The following is a 22,349-nucleotide window of genomic DNA, read 5'->3' as shown; positions in this document are numbered from 1 at the left end:
CAAATGAACAATTTGCCATAATAGAGGACAAAACCTAATGTCCCCTGGAGCTAGCTAGTGCATTTCTACTACAAAGTCAGACAGGCCAGCAGCGGAGAGCTGGTATTAGGGACAAACTCATGGGATTGCTCCCATTAAAGTGAAAATAATATGGAACTGTATATTTGTATGCACTTTAATATGACGTAAAGTGCGTATTAATAGTGTGTAGCGCTATTCATACGTAATATATGACATATTTACGCCGGAAAAAAGAATCCTAACCCCAACCCATAAAGCACTTTACGTAGGAATAGTGGATGAACATATACATACGCAAAAGTGGGCAAAAGTGCGTACAAATATACACTACAAAATACTACCTGTATATAGTACCATCCAAAGAAGAGCTCTAAAATACGACTTTTTATACAGTAAGTTTAAATAAACTAATCATTTTATTAACCATATTTGGTTAGTTTATTTATAACTTGCTGTATATTGTATAAACTTGTGTTTTAATATATGCTGTATTTACTGATGGTGGCTGCAGAAACTTTAATAAAAAATGATTGAAAACAACTTTGTCTCTTTTTATAATAAATAGCTATAGCTATATATATAAATAAGTTAAAAAAGTGTCTTGTTGCCATAAAAACTTCACAAAGGATTTGAGGCAGGAGCGTACAAAAGCTTAGCACTCTAGCCCCTTCAGCAGGCTAGAGTGCAGAGGATGCATCTTATTATATATGCATAATCTCTCCTCCTCCCCCAAAAAAGAAGAAAAGAAGAAGAGGTGACCATGTCTGGGAAAGTGGGAACTATTTCACAATGAACGATTCTTTGGAACTATAATTACCCACAAAGTTATTTACATATAGTCTTATACAATTCACAAGCAAGAGTCTGGAAGTACTTGCCCATGCAAGGTTACCTTATCATCAATAATACAGCTTTTTTTCTTATTACACTATATCACTAGTCTTTGCAGGAAGATTTTGGCTTATGTTTAGCAAAAGCATGTGTCAAGTGTTTTGGTGTACTACATGTAGTATATACATTAGTGGACTTCCCATAACATTTAGCATTTTGCATGTGCTATCAATAATCCTTTAAAACTTGATGCCTGTTTAATGTTTTTTGAACCACAGCAGCTGTATATATATTTTGTTTTTTTAGAAATTTGTTAAAATGAACAAATTAAAAAATTTTCTGGGAAGAGAGGTTGGTATTTACAAAATTTACCTTGCCTAATTTTTAGTGACCAAGAGAGATAGATAGATGAGTGTTAAAATGAAACGTGTCTCACTTTTATATTCTCTGTTTTTTATTAAAAATAATATATGTACTTCAGAAACTATTGTGGGTTATATTGTTTTTGATTTTCTTTCAAGTTGACAAGAAAGTTTTGTAAAATATATTTATGTGATTCTTGTTTGTGAAATACCTCTTTAGGGTTTGTGAAACTATTTAAATAGGTTAGATAGATGTGCATATTTTACATGGCTAGCCTCACAAATATCGAGGGATATACCCTGTCTATTATTTCCAGGAGGGGCCATGGTGTAGATGGAGAGTCCTAGAGTATTTAATGCTCATTTGAGCTACGCAGACCCAATTAGAGCCCGCGCTCTACTAGACAACTCCCGGCAACATCCAACGGCCCACACAGTGTGCCATCTTCCCAATTTCCCTCACATGGCTTGGGTTAACCCGGGGCTATGGTAACATTCACTCGCCCATGCTGAATCGCCGTCAAGAGGAATCGAACCCCGGTCTCCCGCACAGAGTACGAGAGCTATAACCACTAATCTACGGCGCCACAAATGTGTTATGAAGAACCTTTTTTATAACTAGTACAGCCCAAATTTTATACATCATTGGCAACCTTGAGCAGTGTGTTTCTATTCCACTACATCAAATACATCAGTTCCTAGCAAGTAGATTAAGTGATTTCCATATGATGTTTATCAACATTGAAAATCCATCTGTAGTATAGCACAAGAGTGAGAAAAAGCCTATTGTTTTAATGCATTTACTCATTTTTTTGTGTGCTTCAAAAAGTAGCCAGCATTTGTAGTAAAAATGCTTCAGGGAATCAATAGTGGCTATTGGTAGAGAGGTGGCTGCTGCCTTATTGAGATAACCAGGGAAGGCTGATTTTACTGCACACACAATAAAATCCAGTTAAAATATTTATTTCTGAAAAAAATATTTTACTGTTATTTTACTGTCATTTTAATCATACTTTAAGATAAAATGTAAACTTTTATTATTTAGACTGATCCAATTCAAGCTGAACATGTTGATATCAGTGAAGCAACCACTGCTACACCTGGATTTCAAGTAGGTTTGGTACTTTGGGGGCATTTTTGCCTTAGTATAGCTAAACAAAGTTTGGGGTGAGGTGTAAAAAATTATTTTGTAATAACAAAATTAATTTTTTTAGATAAAAAAATATATTTTTATAAAAAGTATGATTTGCAAAAGGGGTATATGTAGTTAAAAGAAGTTTGTCCCAGTCCCAGTCAATAACATGATCATTTTTTCAGCTATGGTCCACAATCTCATTTTTGTCTGTATCTGCGTTGCGTATATACCGCACTTTTGTGCTCTTGCACACATTGTTTAAACATTTGTTTTGTTTCACCAACATAAACAGCATCACAATCCTTACACAGGATTTCGTAGACAATATTACTCTCTAGACTCTCTAGACATATTTTTTCTTTTGGATGCGACAGTATACTACGTAGCATGTTTTTAGATTGAAACACTGGCTTTATTTTATGATCTTTCAATACCTGACGAAGTATGTTACTTGTCACTGGTATATATATGGCATACACACTGTAGCTACTGGTTCATTGGTTTTCCTCTCAACCTTTTTAATGGTCTGTCTCGATTACCCGTTTGCAAGTAAGGTGTTGTTTATATGAAATAACTCTTTCTTTCGGTCATTCTCTCCACTGACTACTGCTCTGTCCAGTAATGAGGACACTACACTTTCTTTGCGGGACATTTGGTGATCAGATGTGTAGTTGAGATATTGATTAGTATATGTTGGCTTGGGCTATACTGATACCGATAAGTTACCACTGTTGCGAGACACTAGGGTGTCTAAGAAAGGAAGTGTACCATTTTTCTTGTGTTTAATTTTAAATTGAATCTTTGGGTGGAAATTATTGATGTGTTCATGAAATGCGTCTAGATGATTAATTGACTAAGACGATAAAAAGATCGTAGACCTAGAGTCTGATTGGACAGGCAGAAAAGTACAAGAAACCATAAATAGTATAGACAGAAATACTCATATCAATAGTATTTCCTATCAATTTGAACAAATATGGTTATCCGCACTTCGGAAAGCAAATATTTAGGAAAAAGTGCAAAAAATGGTTCGTAAAAAAAAGCAAACTTTTAGAAAAAGAAACATAACATAAAGCGAACTTTTAGAAAAAGGAAAGATCCTAATCAATCTATTGCTTCCATCTGCGTCTGTGAAAAAGTTAATAACTTTAATTAGATGTGATCTGATTGGTTAATTTCGATCCTCTTATTATCTCTTCAAATAATAATTAGCCAAAAATGATTACAATCATTGCCTGTCGATAACAGTTGTAGCTGTTGAAACGTAGCCCATAATGAACTCGCTTGTTCATGACATGATAATATTTATGTTATTCAATGATAATGACTAAACAGATAAGTGGTAATATTTTTAAAAGAATATATTGTAGCTTGTTTTTATTTTCCTAAATGGTATAGACTATTTTAGCGAAAGTCTTGCAGTATTACATTTTAGCTGCCTTATTTTTAAACATACATAATAATTATGAAAAAGGTTTTTATGACAACAATAATCTGTCTTGTTTATATAATAATAATTTTATAATCTATATTATAATGCCCATATACGTCTGTCCGTCCGTCCGTCTGTCTGTCACGCAAAATGGTAGCTTAGCTGCGACGGGCGATCCTGTGGATTTTTCCACGGAGTAACGACTAGTATAAATAATAACTATTTTAGCAAAAGTAGCTAATTTTTATTATAATTATTATTTTAGCAAATGTAGCTATAATTTTTATTATTCACATAAAAAATTAAACTTGTGTTTTGTTTAACCACGTAACTATGTTACTACAAAAACGTAATTGTTTCAATTTTTAAAAATCCTATATAATAATACGAAGTGTATGTGTTGGTCATAGTGGATATGTTCATTTTCCTTTAATGTAGCCGAAAAAGGTATGTCTGAAATGTTAAATTTTGTGACGTTACAGCACGATGTCAATATTACTACTTTAATGTCAATATCTTATGTTAAATTAATGAAACCATTACAGTGCACTGAACACCTTGAGGCCAAATAACTTGGAACAAGGTGATGATGTAAGTCATTTTTCGCCGTGTGGGTAACTAGGGACCACCTGGGACTAATTTGGATAACTTTCTTAAACCCAGGTCCCAGAATCCGTTTCGGAATGGGTTGATGACATCATAAAAAATCTTTAAACCTCAATATCTCTGCAACCGTTTGTCAAACGTGTAGGATCATGTATCCTATACATTTTCTTGATCAGTGTTCCAAGATCAATACGATAAAGGCTACGAGGACGAGACTTTAAAGACGTCAGCAAAATTTTTAAACCCTTATATCTTCTTAAGCATTTGCCAAAAGCACATGATTCTTATTACAGGCAACAAATAAACTAATTTTTAAAAAAATTTTTAAACCCTTATATCTCCTTATGTGTTCTTTAAAAACACATGATCCTATACATTATTTTGATCAGCGTTTTAACCTATACACATTACAGGCAACAAATAAACTAAATTTCGCTAATTTTTCTCTGTATATCCGCTGCTGACGGCAGCAAGAAATCTAAAAGAACCTATTTTTCCTTTGTCCTTCTGCCTAAGTGGATTTCTCCACAGGCTTTATTGGCTAGTAATAAACAATGAGCACATGGTACATTTTAGTTTCACCACAACAAATTACCATGAACGAAGAATCAACTGCAATTGATCTAACTGCTCGAAATGCTATTATTTTTTATATAAAGGTGTTTCATGTTGAAAATAATAAATTATATAAACTTTTTATTAGCCTGAATTACCACTGGTGGGTAGTTTATTCCATATTAGAAAAAAATTATTCCCCCAGAAATTTATTTTTTATACAAATTTTTGTAACAGCTATTTAATATTTGTGTCCAAAAAGTTCATTAAGTAAAAATAATCCAAGTTATTAAAATAGGCTTTTAATTCAAGGTCAATAGTTGCAAATTTTTAATACTGAACAAGTTCATGCAGCTTGTGAATCTTGTTCACTATTACTGTTTCAATGTTACAATTTCAGGTAAAGTTATGATGTTTTTTAACTATTTGTCACAGCATTTATGAATAAGGATAATTTTTGAAATGAATTTCAAACTCAATTTTCAGAAACACAGGCATTAAATGAATCAGCAGAAACAAAGCAATCTTAAAAGTGACCTTTTTTAATTAGTAAATTAAAAAATTCTAAATCTAACATTTTCCTATTGATTGGTGGTCTGTTTCAGAGTCTCTGAGCTAAATGTTCCAGTAAAAATGAGCTAGGAATCCTGGACTAGTTTCTGTTGTAAAGGGTACCTTTCTTAGAAAAGCTGTTCAGAATTTCTAAACTAAGCATCCCAGCACACATTTAAGTCTATTATAATACCTAAATTTTTTTTTTAGCAAGAGGAAATGGTGAGGGAATTTGCAGATGATCCAACTCCTGACTCTGAGGTATCGCCTCATGTTATGCATATAAATAGTAAAAGCACTTATAAGCCTGAGCCTCAATTTTTCTTAAATCATCAATGTTTACCACTAGCACTAAAATTGGAATAGATCAGAGAAAGAGAAACCTGATGTTAAAAAGAATAAACTTTTAACTCTTGAGCCATGTGATTTTCTTACCATTTTCTTAACATTTTGACAATTGGAGGCTCATTTTTACATAAAAATGTTCTTTCGCAGATGGGCATCTTATAAAAAAAACTTTTATATTATTGTCACAAGCTATTTCTTATTATAAGTGTAATAGTAGCACAGAATAGGTAATGGAAATAATTACTAAACAACGAAATTGGTCAATATATTAAAACCATAAAATATTTCAGGTTATCGAAAGCATACAGGATGTGTATTTCAGCGATATGAATTTTGATGCTAGTCTTCATGAACTGGAGGTAAAAAACATTTTTTTAAATTGTTTTTTTGTAATTATATGCTACAAACTGTGTGTTTTTGCAATGGCCAATGTCAAAATGCACGTTTTTCCCCATAGAATAAAAAATTGTCTCTATTGTTATTTTTTGGATCAGTGAAGTACATAAGTTTGAGGCCTAATAATTGAAAACGAATAAAAATCCTTTCACAAGAGTAACTAGGGAGCACCTGGGACTATAATTGGGCCACATCTGTATACAGTAAAGGCAACAAGCTAAATTTTGAATTTTTTTCCACATGATTTACATGGAGTCTCTCATATTAATACATTACTTTATGTCAGTTCATGACAGGCAAAGTGATTGACTTGAATTGTGCTAAGTTTAATAAAGTCATTGCATTGTCCTTATATTTGGGACCATCCAATTTAGAAACAGATCTGGTCTGTGTGTGACAGGCAAAGTGATTGTGCCAGCTTAATGAAGCCATTGCATTGTCCTCATTTTTTATAGCCATCTGATTAGAAAGCAGATGTAAGTAACCATATGTCAGTAACGTGGCTAACCAGGTCGCTATCGTGGATAATGATTGTAGAATTTCACACTGCTGTCCACGTGAAATGGAATTATAGTAGTTTGATGATATCATTAAGAAATATGTGACCCTGAATATAATTCAAACTATTCTAATCCTAATTTATTTATTTTGACCCATGCAAAATTAAGCATTATACCACCAAGTTGTCAACATATTGTCTATGTCATCATAAATTTTGATCAGCATTTTTAGCTTTACATCATGGATGTAAGGGTAAATACATTTACTATGAATGGATCAGTTGTTTTTTATGTTATTGAAAATGCTTTTCTGCCTAATGCAATAAATTTTTTCATAGGCTGTAATTTAATGTATAATCAAGTAGGTTTAAATATATCTAAGCGATGTCCATTTGAATTCTATTCAAATTTTTATTGTTTACTTTTTGTTTATTTTCTAAGAAAATAAATTTTATCTTAATTTCACCATAATTTCCCAAAAATACCCATCATATTCGGCTGATTTTAATTATTTTTTCCATATATCACCAGAAATGTGGAATTTCTAAACAATCAAATCACAAAACAAACAAGCTGCTAGAAAAATCTTTATTGATGCAAAAATATAAAAGAGCAACGATTACTTTTATAATTTATGCGTTAGATTTCAACATGTTTGTTTACAAAATTGAATTTGATAATAATATAGCAACCTGGTAGTCAGCAACAGATGGTTTTAATGGAAACTGCGGAGATGTACCTCCTTCTGTTTTTAATAATTTAATTTTCTTATTTGTATTACCTACAACGTAGCAGGTCTTCAGAAATTGGGTACAAACTTGTAAGTCTGAGCCTAAATGTTGTGTTTAGGCTATGCCCTGTTTCTTAAGCAATCAAGTCTACTAAATGATAAAAGTTGCATATAAATAACACTAGAAATATGCAAACTTCATAAGAAAATATTGCATTGCGCTTTTAAGTTTAATGCCAAATAACTTGGAAATAGGTGGAAATAACTGACACCATCTACTGCGTGGGACCACTTGGAATCAAAATTAGGCTAATCCCTAAAAGCTGGGTCGACCCGCTCTCTTTGGAAACAAACGAGATGATGAAATTGTCAAGAAACCCTATCTCTTCAACTGTTTGTTGAAAGCATGTGATGAGCTTTTTAGGCTTAACACAATAGAAGAAACATGGAAAAACTTTCTAAAAAATAATTATATCAACAAGTCATTCCAAATGACATTCAAATGATAGATCCATCGTTCTTCTAGGTGGATTTTTCCACATGCTTTTTACCTAGTATCATGTTATTATTATATTATACTTTTGTTTTCTGTATTTTAAATTTTAGAAATTACCAGAAGTCTTAACTGAGGAATCTTTGGACAAATACAGAAACAATTTAAGAAGGCAACTTCAAGCGGTATGTGTTTATGAGCATTCAGTAGGGTTAAAAGCAAAATTAATTTATGCCTTGATGGATTCTTGCATTTTTTTTCAAGTCATTCTTTTAAAAAATAGCTAATTCAAAACATTCAATTTGTGTGTTCAACTTGGATTGAAACTTGAAATTTTGGAAATGGAAACATCGGATCAGAAATTTAAAATTACGATTCCAGGCACAATAAACATGTGGTCCTTATATATACCCTACATGCTGAAACAATGTCATTCAGGAGTGAAGTTTTCATAAAAATGAAATTTAAGCATCTCTCTAATTTAGGAGGACACTAAAATATCTTCAAATCACAATATATATATATTTTTTAAGATATATGTTCAAAAGTGAACAATTTTTAATTGCTGTGGGAAATTTCTAAAAATATTTGTGTCACAGTCCAAATCTAACTTCATTGGGTGTATTTGAAAGTGTATTTCCACATTACATTATACATTGAAATAATTTACTGAAAGCTGTTGGAAAGTAGATTGTCATATGACAGGTACACATCAACATTAGAAATCTTAAGTGAGATGAATAAATGCAAAAAACAATTGAGAAGAATGAAACATGTTGCTCTATTTTTATGTACTTCAAAATTTCCCTAACCTATTTACGTCACGCTTGTCATTTGTTTCATTTTTCCCTTTACCGTTGAGACAAAACTAGAGAATATGACAAGTGTGAACATAAATTTGACATGTATAAGCACGTTTTAGTAAAAGCTATTTAATGATGACAAATTTTAATATGTTTTCTTCATATCTGATATCCTGTTTTACTAATGAATATTTACTCCAAATATTTAAAAAAAAAAATAAACACACGTGTTATAAAATGTATGTCATAAGATTTTTCAAAAAAAAGTGAACAGATTGAAAGGGTCACTATGGCCTTAATATAGTTTGTCATAACTTGCCATGAGTGTAACTTTGCTTTATTGCAGGTATCACGACAGTTGTCGCAGAAGATTCTAGAAAATCAAAGAGCATATGTCCGGGTAAGCGTATATATTATATTGTTTTTAACAAAGTAGATATACTTTTTGTACGCAAATTGTTTGTACAGGTTTTGTGTTCACAGTTTAGTACAGAGTGATACTTTGTTCTTATCTGTTTAAGTTGCTTTTAAATAGGCATGTGCTGATATAAAGCATCATGATAATTTTTATACAAAGCATTTCCCACGTAATCAGGGTTCCTGTGCTTGCTCAAAACTTCTATAATCTCCCCAAAGTATCAATCTTCCTCAATTTCCCTCATTTCACCAAAAAAATATATATGATAACATTAAATTATATATATGATATGATAACATTAAAAATTCCACAAATTATTGTGTACAAACTTGATTTGCCCCCATGGTTGTCTTTTTTTGTAACAATGTTACTTTTATTGTTTAAAACTCTCTGCCTTTTTAATCTCCTACAAAGCTGTGAAAAACCTCAAATCTTCCACAATTTTAAACCTTCTTGTGATTTTTACGTGTGCAATCATACCTGAAACATATTTATGCGTATTGCCTTCCGATCTAAATTGCGTGTGTAATGTGCAAAAGTTCATTTTCTGTAGTCAAGCTGATTGGGAAATTGAAAATCACACTTCTGGACGATTTTGAGCATGTGATTTCTCAAAGCCTAGCCTTTTCTTTATTGATAAGACTGCTTAATGTGAAAAAGGAATGGGAACCCTAATAACCTTAATACTATTAAATAAATTTAAATAAGGTAGATTATTATAAACGTGATGGTAGATCAGGATGATAAAAAATAACATTGTTACTGTAATAAATAACCACCAATTTACAAATCCTGCGAATGTGTTTTGAAATATTTCAAAACTGTTATTTCTAGGAACTGGATAGAGTGATGGATTTAGAGGCAAATCTGCAAAAAGCTACTAGCGTTTGCACACATGGTCGAATGTACGTGCCCTAATTAAATTTCAACCTGTATTAAAAATGGTTGATTGTGTAATGTTACAGTGCAGCCAAAAAAATTGTGTTTCAACTTTCAATATGTTCTATTTAGACGTCTCACCCATGCTAAAACAGAAATAGCCATTAATGGTTTGGAAGTACTGAGTAAGAATCGCCGAAAAGTGCTTTTGCAGAAGTTATTAAAGTCGCTTCGGTTTATCAAAACATTACAAGAGACAGATGTTAGACTGAAAGAACTGTTACAGGTTAGTCAAAAACAAGAAGTATATGATTCTAAAACTATGCTTGATTTTTGTGGCAGTGGCCATATGGTAACCACAGGGGTTGTAAGGGGTGGAGCCACATGGGAAGACAGTGACATTGTGCTTCTATAATGAAACAGTGTAGGGAAGTGGCTTTAAAAGATTGGTTGCCTGCAAATGAGATTAAAGGTTGAGATATGCAAAAGTATTTTTAATCACTGCCAATGACGATTTAATAGCACTGTTTTAGTTTTTTTTGGTTTTTAATTTTAATTTTTGTTATTTTTTTGATGTTCTATTTAGGAAAGTAATTATGCCAGTGCAATCCAACTTTGTCTGGAATGTCAACAAGCTGCAGTGACTTTTCATCAATACAACTGTATCAGGTTACAGTTGTTACTCTTTCAAAATCTTTTCTTTTCAAAATAAAATAATGTACAATACCAACCATTTGAGTGTGAAATTTTCACCTAATATTGTAAACAGCGCATCTTTTCGTGTATTTATCCATATAAAACATAATAAGCATAATAAAAAGTCTTAACGTTTAGTGTTCTCCATCATTTCTGTACTGATGGAAAGAAAATCAGGAGAGAAATAGGGCACATTTATAAAAAAATCACCCATTTTACCATGCTAAAATGCCTGAAGAATTTTCTTCTGAAGAAGGGTCAATTGTTTGTTTTTACAAAACATTAAACTCAAAGAAAAATTTATGAAAAAACAGAGCATATGAGCTTACTCTTCCTGGGATCTTTGCATGGGTGTGCATTTTACTCAAACTAACTATAATGATAAATGCTTGTGAACTTGTGGAATGGTTCAACTTGTTGTTTTGTTTAAATGAGCTAAGTGTTAACATGAAGTGAAGAAACTGACTGTAATCTTTCTTAATTAAATTCTAAAGTACACACTGTATATGCGATTGATTTTATGTTACTTTAACCCTGTTTTGCAACGAATAGGAGCCATCATCTTTAATACTTGTAAAAAAAAGTTACCAATAGTTTTTATTGACCAGCTAAACACAATTACTTTGGATTAAAGTTAAAAAATGTTTATGAACGAATTGTCTATACAGGTTTTTAACGTAAGGGCTACCTCTTATTATACATGTACTACACCTGTATTCGATTATTCAACCTTGTGATTTTTTTTTTATTTTAGTGAACTGAGTTCAAATTTACAAGAAATCCTAGACCAAATTGAGGTATACTTTTTAAGGAAATAACATTCTGATGTAGATTTTCGCTTCTTATCTTTGCTTCCTGGTATTATTAAATATATTATTGTTTTACAGGAACAGTTAGATGTTGCCCTTTCTAATGTTTGTATCATGTTCAGTGAGAAGGAATATAGTAAAATACATCGAGCTTATAAGCTTCTTGGAAAAACACAGGTAACCCTTTTAAACTTATTATTAATTGTAAAAGATTACCAATAGGCTACTGTTGATTTTTCACAGAACTTGTGGTATTAAGTCATCATGAAAAATGACAATTATCACCATTTGTATAACAAACCCCAATGAAAATTTTGTGAAAGTAATGTATTTTTTTGGATTTATTCAGGATAGAGTTTGAAGTGCTGTTATGTGGATCCTGCGTTCTGAATGTATACATTAGGTATACATCGGCAATGCTAAATTTCCCTAACATGGTATGAGTTCATGACCCATAGCTGTAGTAAAGGCACTTGCTAAACATGTCTGCTCTGTTGACTAAACCATGGACCTTACAAGCCAAGTTTTATAACCACTCACGCATGATTTAATATTGTTTCTTTCTGTAATTCTATTAATATTATTTTTAAATTGCTCATACATCTTATATATGATTCATAAGAAAACAAATTGAATCTTGCAAAAATTTATTTTTGTTAATGACGTTATTCAAGTAATTTTAAAAACTTAAATATTTTGGCTTACCTTATCACTAAACTTTTTTAGATTGCAATGGATCAACTTCAAATGCATTTTGTCAACACAATAAACAAAGTAGCAGTAAAGACACTTTCCCAAATTCTCCAAAAAGATAACAGGTTGCCAGAAGATCTATCTTTTGCATCTCTTTGCAAGGTGTGTACTTATTGATAATTCTATTTTTAGTCTTCAATTGTGCTTAACCAAAATAAATTTGTGTTTTATTGTTATAAAAAAGAATGCCTTAGTGTCTTGGTAAAACTTTGTTTGAGTTCATCCGATGCAGATGTCATTTTTACTGCAGCAAATTGTAGCACCAGTTTCATGTTTGGGATACATCATTCAACTTCTGGGTCGCCGCCCTCTTAATGTTTAATTATCTTCATCGTTTAGAGTATCACCTTAGAAGAATTTACTCCATGTCTTATTTTATTATGCCAGGTGAGCTTGGGTACTGCTTTACACATTTTTTGTTTGTTTTGAATTTTACATAGAAATGATGATTTCATTCTGATCACTTAGAGTTTAATTTGTATTTAGAACTTTTGGAATATTATGTATAGTTATCACCTCACAATGAAATGGCATGAAGCAAAGGCGAGTTTACCAGACGAGAATAAGGAACTAGATGAAATGAGTGCAGTTTTCGATACAAATTACATAAAAAGCAAATTGGATCAGGGCCAAGCAAGGATATGGCAGGTAAGGATGGGTTTTATCGAAAAATTGAAAGAACACTATGCTCACGTTAAGTGGCCTCTCAAGGGGCAAGAGCTGGTGAAATTGGCCTACTTTAGTTAACCATTTAACTGAATTTTCTTGTGTGGTCATAAAAGTGACAGTGTACAAACCCATTGAGAGATAAATTAGGACACAACACTTAGGAAGATTAGTAATGAGCTTCAATGATATTTTAAATGAAAGTAAATAACAAGTAAAATCGGAAAATTCAATTTTTTTCGTCTCCTTTTTCAGAAGTCCTTGCATTAAAGTCCGATCAAATTTTTTGGTTAATTAGACTAAAATAAATAGGTCTCGCCAAACAAATGCCACCCTAATTAGGCAAAGTTTTTTGTTTTAATTTCATACGGAAGTTCGAGGCATATAGAAATGTGGTCCCAGTTTGCAAATTCTCACTATATAGGGCGTTACTTAATGCCAGTATACTGAACTCCAGTACATACGAAAGTTGATGTCGGTTACATTAGTTAACATTAATTAGTAATATTAAAGGGATTATTGTATCATTTTAGTTCTGTGATGATGATCTGTAATAACGCATGCATAAACCTCTCTATTTAGGACATACAACAGAAAATCAAAATTTTCGTATTATCAACAAATTTTGCATATTTTAAATATGATGACTTCATAAAAGTACTGGATATTATCAATAGGTGGGTTTTTTAGCTGTACTATTGAAGGCGCCATATAAGACAAATTCTTCCACGCAGTATTTTGACTTTAAAGAGCTAGAACTTTTCATAAAAAAGGAAGTTATTTAGAAAAGCAGCATTATAATTTTTTTATTGGGAAAAAATATATGTCATTGTTAAAAGTAATTCTATCCCATAAATTTAAAAACTGATCGGATATATTGTCTACTAAATGTTTTTCAGATTGATTACCATTGGTGAAGAATTTAGCCACAGCAAATCGCACGCATTGCAAGAACCCATTCGTGCGCAGACAGTTAATTACTTTAAAGCATACCACAAGTAAGTACAACCTAGTATTCAGAAATAATATCTGATTTGTACTTCTTTCTTATACTTTAAAAGACACGAGTTTATCCGCCCTGCCACTTTAAGTGTAAGTGTTTATTGCTAATTCATTCTGTGAAAGTCTTTTTTTCCTCTTCTTTTTCTTGTGAAATAACGTTAAAGTCATCTTTGATTTTGCTCAGAGATTGGTTGATGTATCGACCATAAATCTTTTGTGATGGATGGTTTTGTTCTTTCTTTTGTTGTCAGCTGCGCAAAGTGCCATTGTGCTTATTTGACCATGTGAGGTTACATGATTTGTCATTTATTTTGGTGTTAAATACAGCTTCAATGGAATCGAATTTTTTTTTATTAATTTCGATATTTTTTTCTGATTTTCATAATAATTGCAATGAAGTAATGAATGTTTGAGAAAAACGTTGATTGTATTGCGATTATTTTTATTTGTTTTTATATTCTGTTTCTTAGATCAACTTTAGACGAACTACAAATGTTTTTGGAAAATGAAGCATGGGAACTGTGCCCAGTAAAGAAAAACTTTACTCTTCCAGATTTACAAGTAATTTTCTTTATTCTATTTTTTACATGGCTGGTAAACATGTTGCATATTTTAAATTTTTTTTTCATCATGTAGGAGTTTTATTTCATGAAGTCCCATCTACTACCAAGAACAGCGAGTAATCCTGATGTTTCAAGTGATACCAAAAAAGGTAATAATGTAATTTTGTGTTTTGTTCTTTTACCATCTCTATCAATGTTACATTACAACATCTTTTATTGGTAAAATTATTAGCTGCGTGCAATTTTATTAAATGTAAAAGTTCCTAGTCATTATCCTTTTTAATAAATGGTCTTAAAGAAGCTCTATCATTACTACATGGATATTGCAGTTAAACCAGGTGGTACATTTTCTCAATCTTGTGTATTTACTTCTCAACTGAAGTATTAAATTTGAAACATTTGTGTTCGATGTGGTAAATTTTCAACACTCTTAATAACCACAACATGATATGGGGAAAAGTCCCTTTACTGCTGCACCCGATATATTATTATTATTTTTAACAATAGACATGCTACTTACAATCAGTTTAATTATGGCGTACGTAATTGTTTACCGTCCTTTGTCGTACCAAGTTTTTTATCCGTTAAATTTTAACTGCGTCACACAGCAAATATTTCTACTGTGCATAAAATGGTAATTACCATTCTATGGCTTGTAGAGTGTAGATAGGATTGGCTAGCTGCTGCAATGTTCTTGACCAATGCTAAATTTCTCCTGCTGCAATTTTCCGGATCAATAATTATAAGCTGCATTGTCAGCTAACGTCTTCCCACTGGAGTAACAGTCGATTAAAGCTCAAACATGAACAATGTTATATCACCTTTTATTTAGTTGTTATTGGAACTTCAAAAAAGGATATTCAATCCCATTTTTATTGTGTGATAGTAAACTCTATAAGAAATGTTTGGAATTGCGAAATAAACAAACCCAATTGATGAGACCAAACCAAACCTAAAATGAGATTTTCAGTTAAGGTCAATTCAGCCAATCTAAATCAAAATTTTTTTAGTCTCTTGCCAGCAGGCATGTCTTGAACATAAGTCGTAAAGATTGAACTCCTGTTTTAAAAAAATTTTTTTGTCTGTTTTTTTGGTTTTTGGTTTGTGTGTGTTTTTGATGTGTTTTTTTAGGTTATTTTGAAAATGGTGACTTTAACCACGCAAAAAGCCCATTTGATGCAACAGACGAAGAAGAAGAGACATTGAATGTCTCCAAAAGAGATAGTGTTTACGATTATGAGGATGAGGATGATGAAGATGACGATGACGACATACCAGGTATGTTTTTGTTTCATGTTTTAATGGCTGCGTTGCAGTTTATTAAAAGTTTATGAAGAATAATTTGAAAAACTAGTCTGTCGCCCGTGCAAAATACACGGTCCTTTTTTATACCGCATTGCGTGCGTCTCGCTACTTGCGGTACCGTTTTGCGTGAAGACATACGTTTTGTAATAAACACGTATAGACTAGTCGTTAACCCGTGGAAAAATCCACGGTCGCCCGTCCTTTATATACTGCATTTTGTGTTTCTGTGACAGGATTTTTTTTCGCGCACAAACAGACAGACGGAATACGGCTATTATTAAGGGTTTGGTTTGTTACTGTGAGTTTTTTAAAACATGAGTTAAACATTCCTTAGTGTTAGTGTTATTTTTATTATGATATTTGTGGCCGCCGTGTAAAAATTCCTGGTGCTTCTTATGCTGCATCCAAAAAATCAACTGCTGCTATTAAATTATAAGAATGTGCTTTCTAAGGCGCACTTATGGTTAGTAAGCTCACGTTAAGATCAAGAGAGGCATATTTCAGGAGTTCAGGATCAATTGTACCCATCAATTGAACAATATAAAACTGATGCTTTTTCAAGTAATAGAATAACCTGTGTAACTCAGATTGGAAACTTTAATAAACCTCTAAATTTAGATGAGCTGAAACAAGATTTTGTTGATGAAAACACTGGTGAGGAGTTACCACGGTACGCCATTGTTTTTTTGACTTGATTATTCAAGAAAAAGACTAAGGAATAAAACATCCATATTTTATTTCAGTATGAATGCAAGAAAACGAAGAAAAAGTGAAAATATTTCTGAAAACACTCCAATTGTGACCAACACGACTTTAAATGTTTTGCGATCTTTTGGTAAGAGATGCAAAGAATGCAATTTACTTTAGCAACCAACGTATGATTATCATTAACTTTCCAACGAAACTATATTTCCTTCAGGTAAATACATGCAAATGATGACCGTGCTTAAGCCAATTGCTTTCGATGTTGTAATTTGCATGTCACAACTATTTGATTACTACTTGTATTCGGTAAGTCCTTCTGTACTGTCCTGTAATTTTTTATAACAATAAATTTTGATCTTGATGATCCCTCCTCTCTTAAAAATGTATGACCCCTTTACTAAATTTGAAACCTACCCTTTCTAAGACAGGATAAAGAATTACAATAACTATAATTAGTGAGCTCCTATTTTACTTGCATCAACCATGCGCTGTATCAAGTACCTGCTAATTATTCCAACACCTTAATATAACACAGTATTGATTGATGTACATGAGTTATTCTCGTTTAGGTGTTTATATTTTTTACTGGGAAATCAGACGGTGTTTTAGTGAGTACTCGAGTTAATTATTTCTTTCTCCCATATTTATTTGTGTGTTATTTCCCTACGTTGCATGATTATTTCAACATCTCGTTGTTAATTTTTTACGGTAAAATCTTTAAGGTATTTTATGCTCTTTTCATTTCTTCATAGGACTTAAATTCTGTATCTGATGAAAAGTTGAAAATATGTCTCGCAAGAATTAACAATAATATTATTCTTAAATCGGTAAATAGTTTTTTAAACTATTGTTGTTCTGTTATTGTTGCCACCGTCGTTTGTGTTAAAATCTCTATCTTTATTATCATTATACTTGCTGTTATGTACAGTTGACATTTTTTTTAGTGTCTTTTGTCAGTTTCGTTGTCATCCCCCCTCGTCACTGTGTTGCAGTTGTTTTAACTTTTTTTTATTGTCCTTATCGTAGCGTTGTTATAGGTATCGAGTTTTTGATGTCGCGAATCATTATAAATACTTTAAAAACCTGCCCAAAAATAGTGGAAAATGTTTTTTTAAGTCTCCTGAATTCAAAGTTAAAACGGCATTGTTATTTTTATAGGACTCTGACGCTGAAGATAGTCTAAAGGTTTGCAACGCAATTGTTTTAAATACACCAGTTGAAATTACTTTAACAAATGTGTCGCACATATTCGTTTTATTATGTAGGTTCCTGCTCCTAGCTTGTCTCCCATGGTGAATTTGACCGATCCTTCTTGCTTGTATGGTTTCACCCACAAACTTATTGGAGTTGAGTCTCTGTAAGTCAAAATATTTTATCAGTAATGAGTAGATAATTATTGTGTAATATATATACCGTGAAGCTTTTGTGATTATTAAACATTTTCTCTAGCATATTTTTAGCAAAACAGTTAAGAGCAGTGTATAAGAATTTGGATGCATTGATACCTGCTAACAAAAGAGCTTTTCTTGGACAATTTTATAGCCAGGTTAGACTTTTTACTTCACTTTAATGTTGACTTACTTATGGTGCGAAATGTTGAAAGTGTTGTTAAGGGATTTAGGGTTTGTCATTGGTTATGGAAATCGCTAATTCCACGATTAATATTTCGATTAAAACATCTCTACTAGAAAACTTTTTGCTAGAAAATAATTCAAAAGGTAAATTCCACAAAAAACGCGCTCTTTTTCATTTACAAGCAAAACAAAAAAAAAGATGAATTTCAGTACACGACAACCTGTGCTCCTTTTTCTAATCTATCATCATCATAAAGAAATCCCACAAAGAGATCTAAAGGACTATAAATGCACGTGTGCAGTTGTCTGTTTTCTTCCCAACAAAATTAACAAATTGTATTATCTATTCACGCCTGAAGTAAACAACACGTTTTTTGATAAAAGCGTCTATAAATTATTCGGTTTAAATATATATTAGAAATTATTAAGGCGCATGCTCAGAACATTTTTCTCATTAAATTTTACGAGAAGAATGTGGCGTAATTTTTTTGCACTTTAAACCTTCTTTGAAAAAGAGTTAAAAAGTACTTTAAAGAACTTCTTCAGTTTTAGTATTTTTTTTTAATTCAAACTTTAGATATGTAACTAACTAGTTAAGCCTCTCTCAGTAGAGTACTTACGATCCTTAAATTAAACGAAATCCTCTCTGTTACGCTCTCAAAAAGTTGTTAGATTATTGTCTTGTATTTCATGCATTTTAACTTTGTTTTAATATTGGTTTTATATTTTTTATCATCTCCATTCTTTTCGATTTCTTTTCCTTCTATCATCTCCATTCTGTTCATCTATAGTCTATTGAGTTCACCTCCATTCTTTCGGCTTTAAACTTGCGCCATGTTTTTACGTTTATGTTATCGTATTAGACTGTTGACATTGCTGTTGATCTGCGAAAGCCTGTATTTAGAACAATTGCAGAGAAAACTATACATTATGATCAAGTGAGCATTGATTTATTTACTATATTACGTGGTTGGATTCTTTAATTTACTCTTTAGATTTTGTTTTTTGTAACACCTTACCATATATCTTAAATTATCTCCGTATTATTTAGTCACCCTGCACTGCACAGAAAGATGTTTACCCGTTTGTGTCTTTTAGTTAAATGTTAAATTTTTTAATCATGCACTGGATTTTCTTTCTCGCAAAGGGTGCAATATAGATGATATCATGTTGTAAACCTTGTTTAGATTCTGCACATGATGTCATCAGTAAAATGGGATTTAAAAGAAATCATGTCACAACATAGTCCGTATGTTGATTCGTTAGTGCAGGTAACTTATTGTTTCTGCAATATGTTTGTGGCCAAACCAGTAAAAGCAAATTTAATAAACCCAATGGGTAGTATATAAATTTTTATCTACATGTCTTCACAACTTAAACAAGGAAGGTAAAAGCACACTATATGTGCATCACTTTGCTGGAAACTTGAGAATTTCCCCGTTTTCATGCCATTTTGTATGTTTAGTTTGTGTATTTTACGAAACAAAATTATCGAATAAAGTTGATTTTTACACCGTTTTTGAACAGAAAAAAAACACAAAAAAATAACAAAAATATTTTTTTTTAGGAATACCAAATATTACAAAGAAAACTGCAGACGATTAGTTCGTGCGTATTATTGTTGATAAATTTTTTTACCCCAACATTATAATGTGAAGAATCTAAAAAACTATTTTTGTGTTCTGTTCAGAAGTGTACCTGTTCCAAATGATTCAATGTTAGCATTATGGGGAAATGTGATCATACTATCCAATCGTTTGTTTGTTGATGGGTATGCGTGCCTGTTTTTTTTGTTACTTATGATTATGGTTCTTATCTATGTCTTTTTATATATATTTGCATATTGTCTTCACAAAATCGTACATAATTGAGTTCTATATCACTCGGAGCAGCAGGTATTTAACATAGCTGCGAAAAAAACTTTTTTGCGGTGAAATCTGTGAGAAATTGATTTTCGTGTTTATGTACCAATAACAATGTATGATCTCATTCAAAATTCGCGAAGTGAGATTTTATGGCTAAGAGGCTGCTCAGGATTTGGAGGGAACACACTCTCCCCCTGAAGGTTATATTAATTAATATTTAACTAGTGAGTTTTGCTTTCAATGCTGGAGTTTGTTGGATCAAGTTCTATTGAAAACTTTCTGCTTTATACTGAGAATAGGGCTGATGTCGCAACCAGTTGGTTGAGCATTTATGAGCGTTGATATGAAAGTATAAATGCAATATTCCTTGACACCACTCTCATGGCTCTTATTAAGTGCAGTATTTATAGAAATTAAAGAGGCTATACGCAGATGATCATAAGTTGTACACCATGATTTGGTTAAATTCGTAGACCGAAAAGCAAATTGGTTAAACTATTTGAATCATGTCTTGCTTGTTCAATGTAGTTTTTTACTCGTAGAAGTAAAACTTAGAGCAATTGTCGTGTCTGTTACAAAATAATCTTCTTTTGGTTGATCTACGTTTCAGATATTCGAATGTGAAAAAATGTAGTAATGAAGGCCGAGCGCTGATGCTGTTAGACTTTCAACAATTTCTGATGAAGATTGATAAAATAACAAAAGTAAAGTAAGTCACATGTTCATCTTGTTGCAATTGTCATCTGAATTCTATAATTGCGTGTAAATTCTTTTTGTGCGTTTTTTAGACCAATACCAGAACGAGAATATGTAGAGAATTACATCAAAGCTTTTTACTTGAGTGAAGCTCATCTTGAGGAATGGTTGAAAGATCACGAGGTAACCGATCTCCTAAATTATTTTTTTCCAAAGAACTAAATTTATCTAAACAGAACTGCCCACAACGACGGTAGGTAGTTTGTTTTTAATAAGTTAAAATTGCTAAAATCAAAAAAAATCGAATGTTGTCTACAAATTTACATATCGTGGATGTATATAATGCGTGTTATATTCGCGAAATCACCAATATGCACCAGTTGACAAACTTCTGGAAAAGAAAAAAATCCTTTGTAAATTCAACGTTTGTTTATTGTGTCCTTGAACTTATATATACCACAAGATAACCTTAAAATATGTCCAAACATGCATGAATTTAAATATATTTAAATAATTGTTCTATTTTCAGGAATACACGTCGAAACAACTAAAGAACTTAGTCACCTGCGGTACGGGTTCACACATCGGTAAAAAAATGAGACAAAAACTAACTGGTTTCCTGGAAGAACTGGAATCCAAATCCAAATCTTCTTCGTAGTTATTTACAAATCAGGCTGATTAATACTTTCACAAAGTGTTCAATATATGTATATAATACTGCTAGTGAAATAAGAAATTTTAAATTAGTTTATTTTTTGCCGATAAATTTTTTTCTATTTGTGAATTAGCGTAGAATGTTTTTTTATATATAAAACTTTCCTTCTTATTCTTATTCTTGTATCGATCATTGAAAGTTGAGAGAATGTACCGCTACACCAACTGTTAAACACTTGAATTTCTTACAAGTATTCTTCTACGGTGTAGGTGTTAATAAATTTGAATCAGGAAATTAAGTACAAGATCTAAAAAACTTAGGAAAATTTTAGTTTTATAAATTCGTTTTAAATTTTGTTCTGTGGCATCCAGCAGAGTTGTCATTTGTGCTTGAATCAATTGTCAGTATGATTTTTCCCGTGTTATCAGTTCTCTTACAGTTTGCATTTCGGTGTGGATCTCGTTTGCACGATTATATCAGCACATATTTTTAGACCAAGGCTTAGAAAAACTGGAGAATTTTTTATTTCAAGATGCTGTCTGAAGCCGAGGAATACGCCTTTTTGACTTACTTTTAAACTAAGCTGACTTGATCCCAGGAACTTCGCCACGTATTCTTATTTAAAAAAAAAAAAATAAAACGTTAGCCCTACATCACACATATTTTCAAACCTGGAAATAATATCATGATGTAATTCTGTCTCCATCATTGATAACAAAATATCTTGTATCGTTGAGTTAGTTTGTTTTTATATTTCTTCGTATCTTTCTTCAATGTCGATAAAACCTTTAACACTTTATTAGACGCATCCAATAAATGCAATTATTTCTGTTCAAAAACATGCAATTTTTAGAATTTCTGAATCATAATTTCGAGTGTACAACTTTGTCAATACGATATTATTTATTTTTAATGGTAGATAGAAATGTAGAAAATTTAAGTTTCACGGGTGCAGATTTTGCCAAGCTGAAATATTTTTGTTACGTATCACATTTTATA

General features: G+C 31.8%; 1 protein-coding gene across 1 annotated transcript; it reads left to right on the top strand.

Moving 5' to 3' along the window:
- Nucleotides 1-1,134: 1,134 nt before the first annotated feature.
- Nucleotides 1,135-22,340, top strand: LOC130622492 (syndetin-like). Its single transcript, XM_057437947.1, has 34 exons — nucleotides 1,135-1,203; nucleotides 2,260-2,325; nucleotides 5,705-5,755; nucleotides 6,133-6,201; nucleotides 8,075-8,146; nucleotides 9,111-9,164; nucleotides 10,017-10,087; nucleotides 10,194-10,347; nucleotides 10,648-10,730; nucleotides 11,512-11,554; nucleotides 11,645-11,743; nucleotides 12,293-12,421; nucleotides 12,659-12,706; nucleotides 12,806-12,967; nucleotides 13,568-13,662; nucleotides 13,885-13,983; nucleotides 14,458-14,548; nucleotides 14,624-14,699; nucleotides 15,682-15,828; nucleotides 16,474-16,525; nucleotides 16,599-16,690; nucleotides 16,775-16,866; nucleotides 17,130-17,168; nucleotides 17,313-17,387; nucleotides 17,719-17,745; nucleotides 17,826-17,917; nucleotides 18,010-18,106; nucleotides 18,998-19,072; nucleotides 19,322-19,405; nucleotides 19,702-19,742; nucleotides 19,825-19,905; nucleotides 20,610-20,708; nucleotides 20,788-20,878; nucleotides 21,225-22,340. The coding sequence occupies exons 1-34, from the start codon at nucleotides 1,171-1,173 to the stop codon at nucleotides 21,351-21,353; spliced, it is 2,808 nt and encodes a 935-aa protein (XP_057293930.1). The 5' UTR covers nucleotides 1,135-1,170; the 3' UTR covers nucleotides 21,354-22,340.
- Nucleotides 22,341-22,349: the final 9 nt, after the last annotated feature.

Source organism: Hydractinia symbiolongicarpus, chromosome 12 (genome assembly GCF_029227915.1).
Source record: "Hydractinia symbiolongicarpus strain clone_291-10 chromosome 12, HSymV2.1, whole genome shotgun sequence".
Classification (NCBI taxonomy): Eukaryota; Metazoa; Cnidaria; class Hydrozoa; order Anthoathecata; family Hydractiniidae; genus Hydractinia; species Hydractinia symbiolongicarpus.
The sequence above is the reverse complement of the archived record's forward strand: the minus strand, read 5'-3'. Positions and strand labels throughout refer to the sequence as shown.

Bases quoted from the DNA above. Each gene is read 5' to 3' on its own strand.
- LOC130622492 (XM_057437947.1), top strand. From the start codon at position 1,171: ATGAACAAATTAAAAAATTTTCTGGGAAGAGAG. The intron at 8,147-9,110 runs GTATGTGTTTAT...GCTTTATTGCAG, and splicing joins TAAGAAGGCAACTTCAAGCG to GTATCACGACAGTTGTCGCA. The intron at 11,555-11,644 runs GTATACTTTTTA...ATTGTTTTACAG, and splicing joins AAATCCTAGACCAAATTGAG to GAACAGTTAGATGTTGCCCT.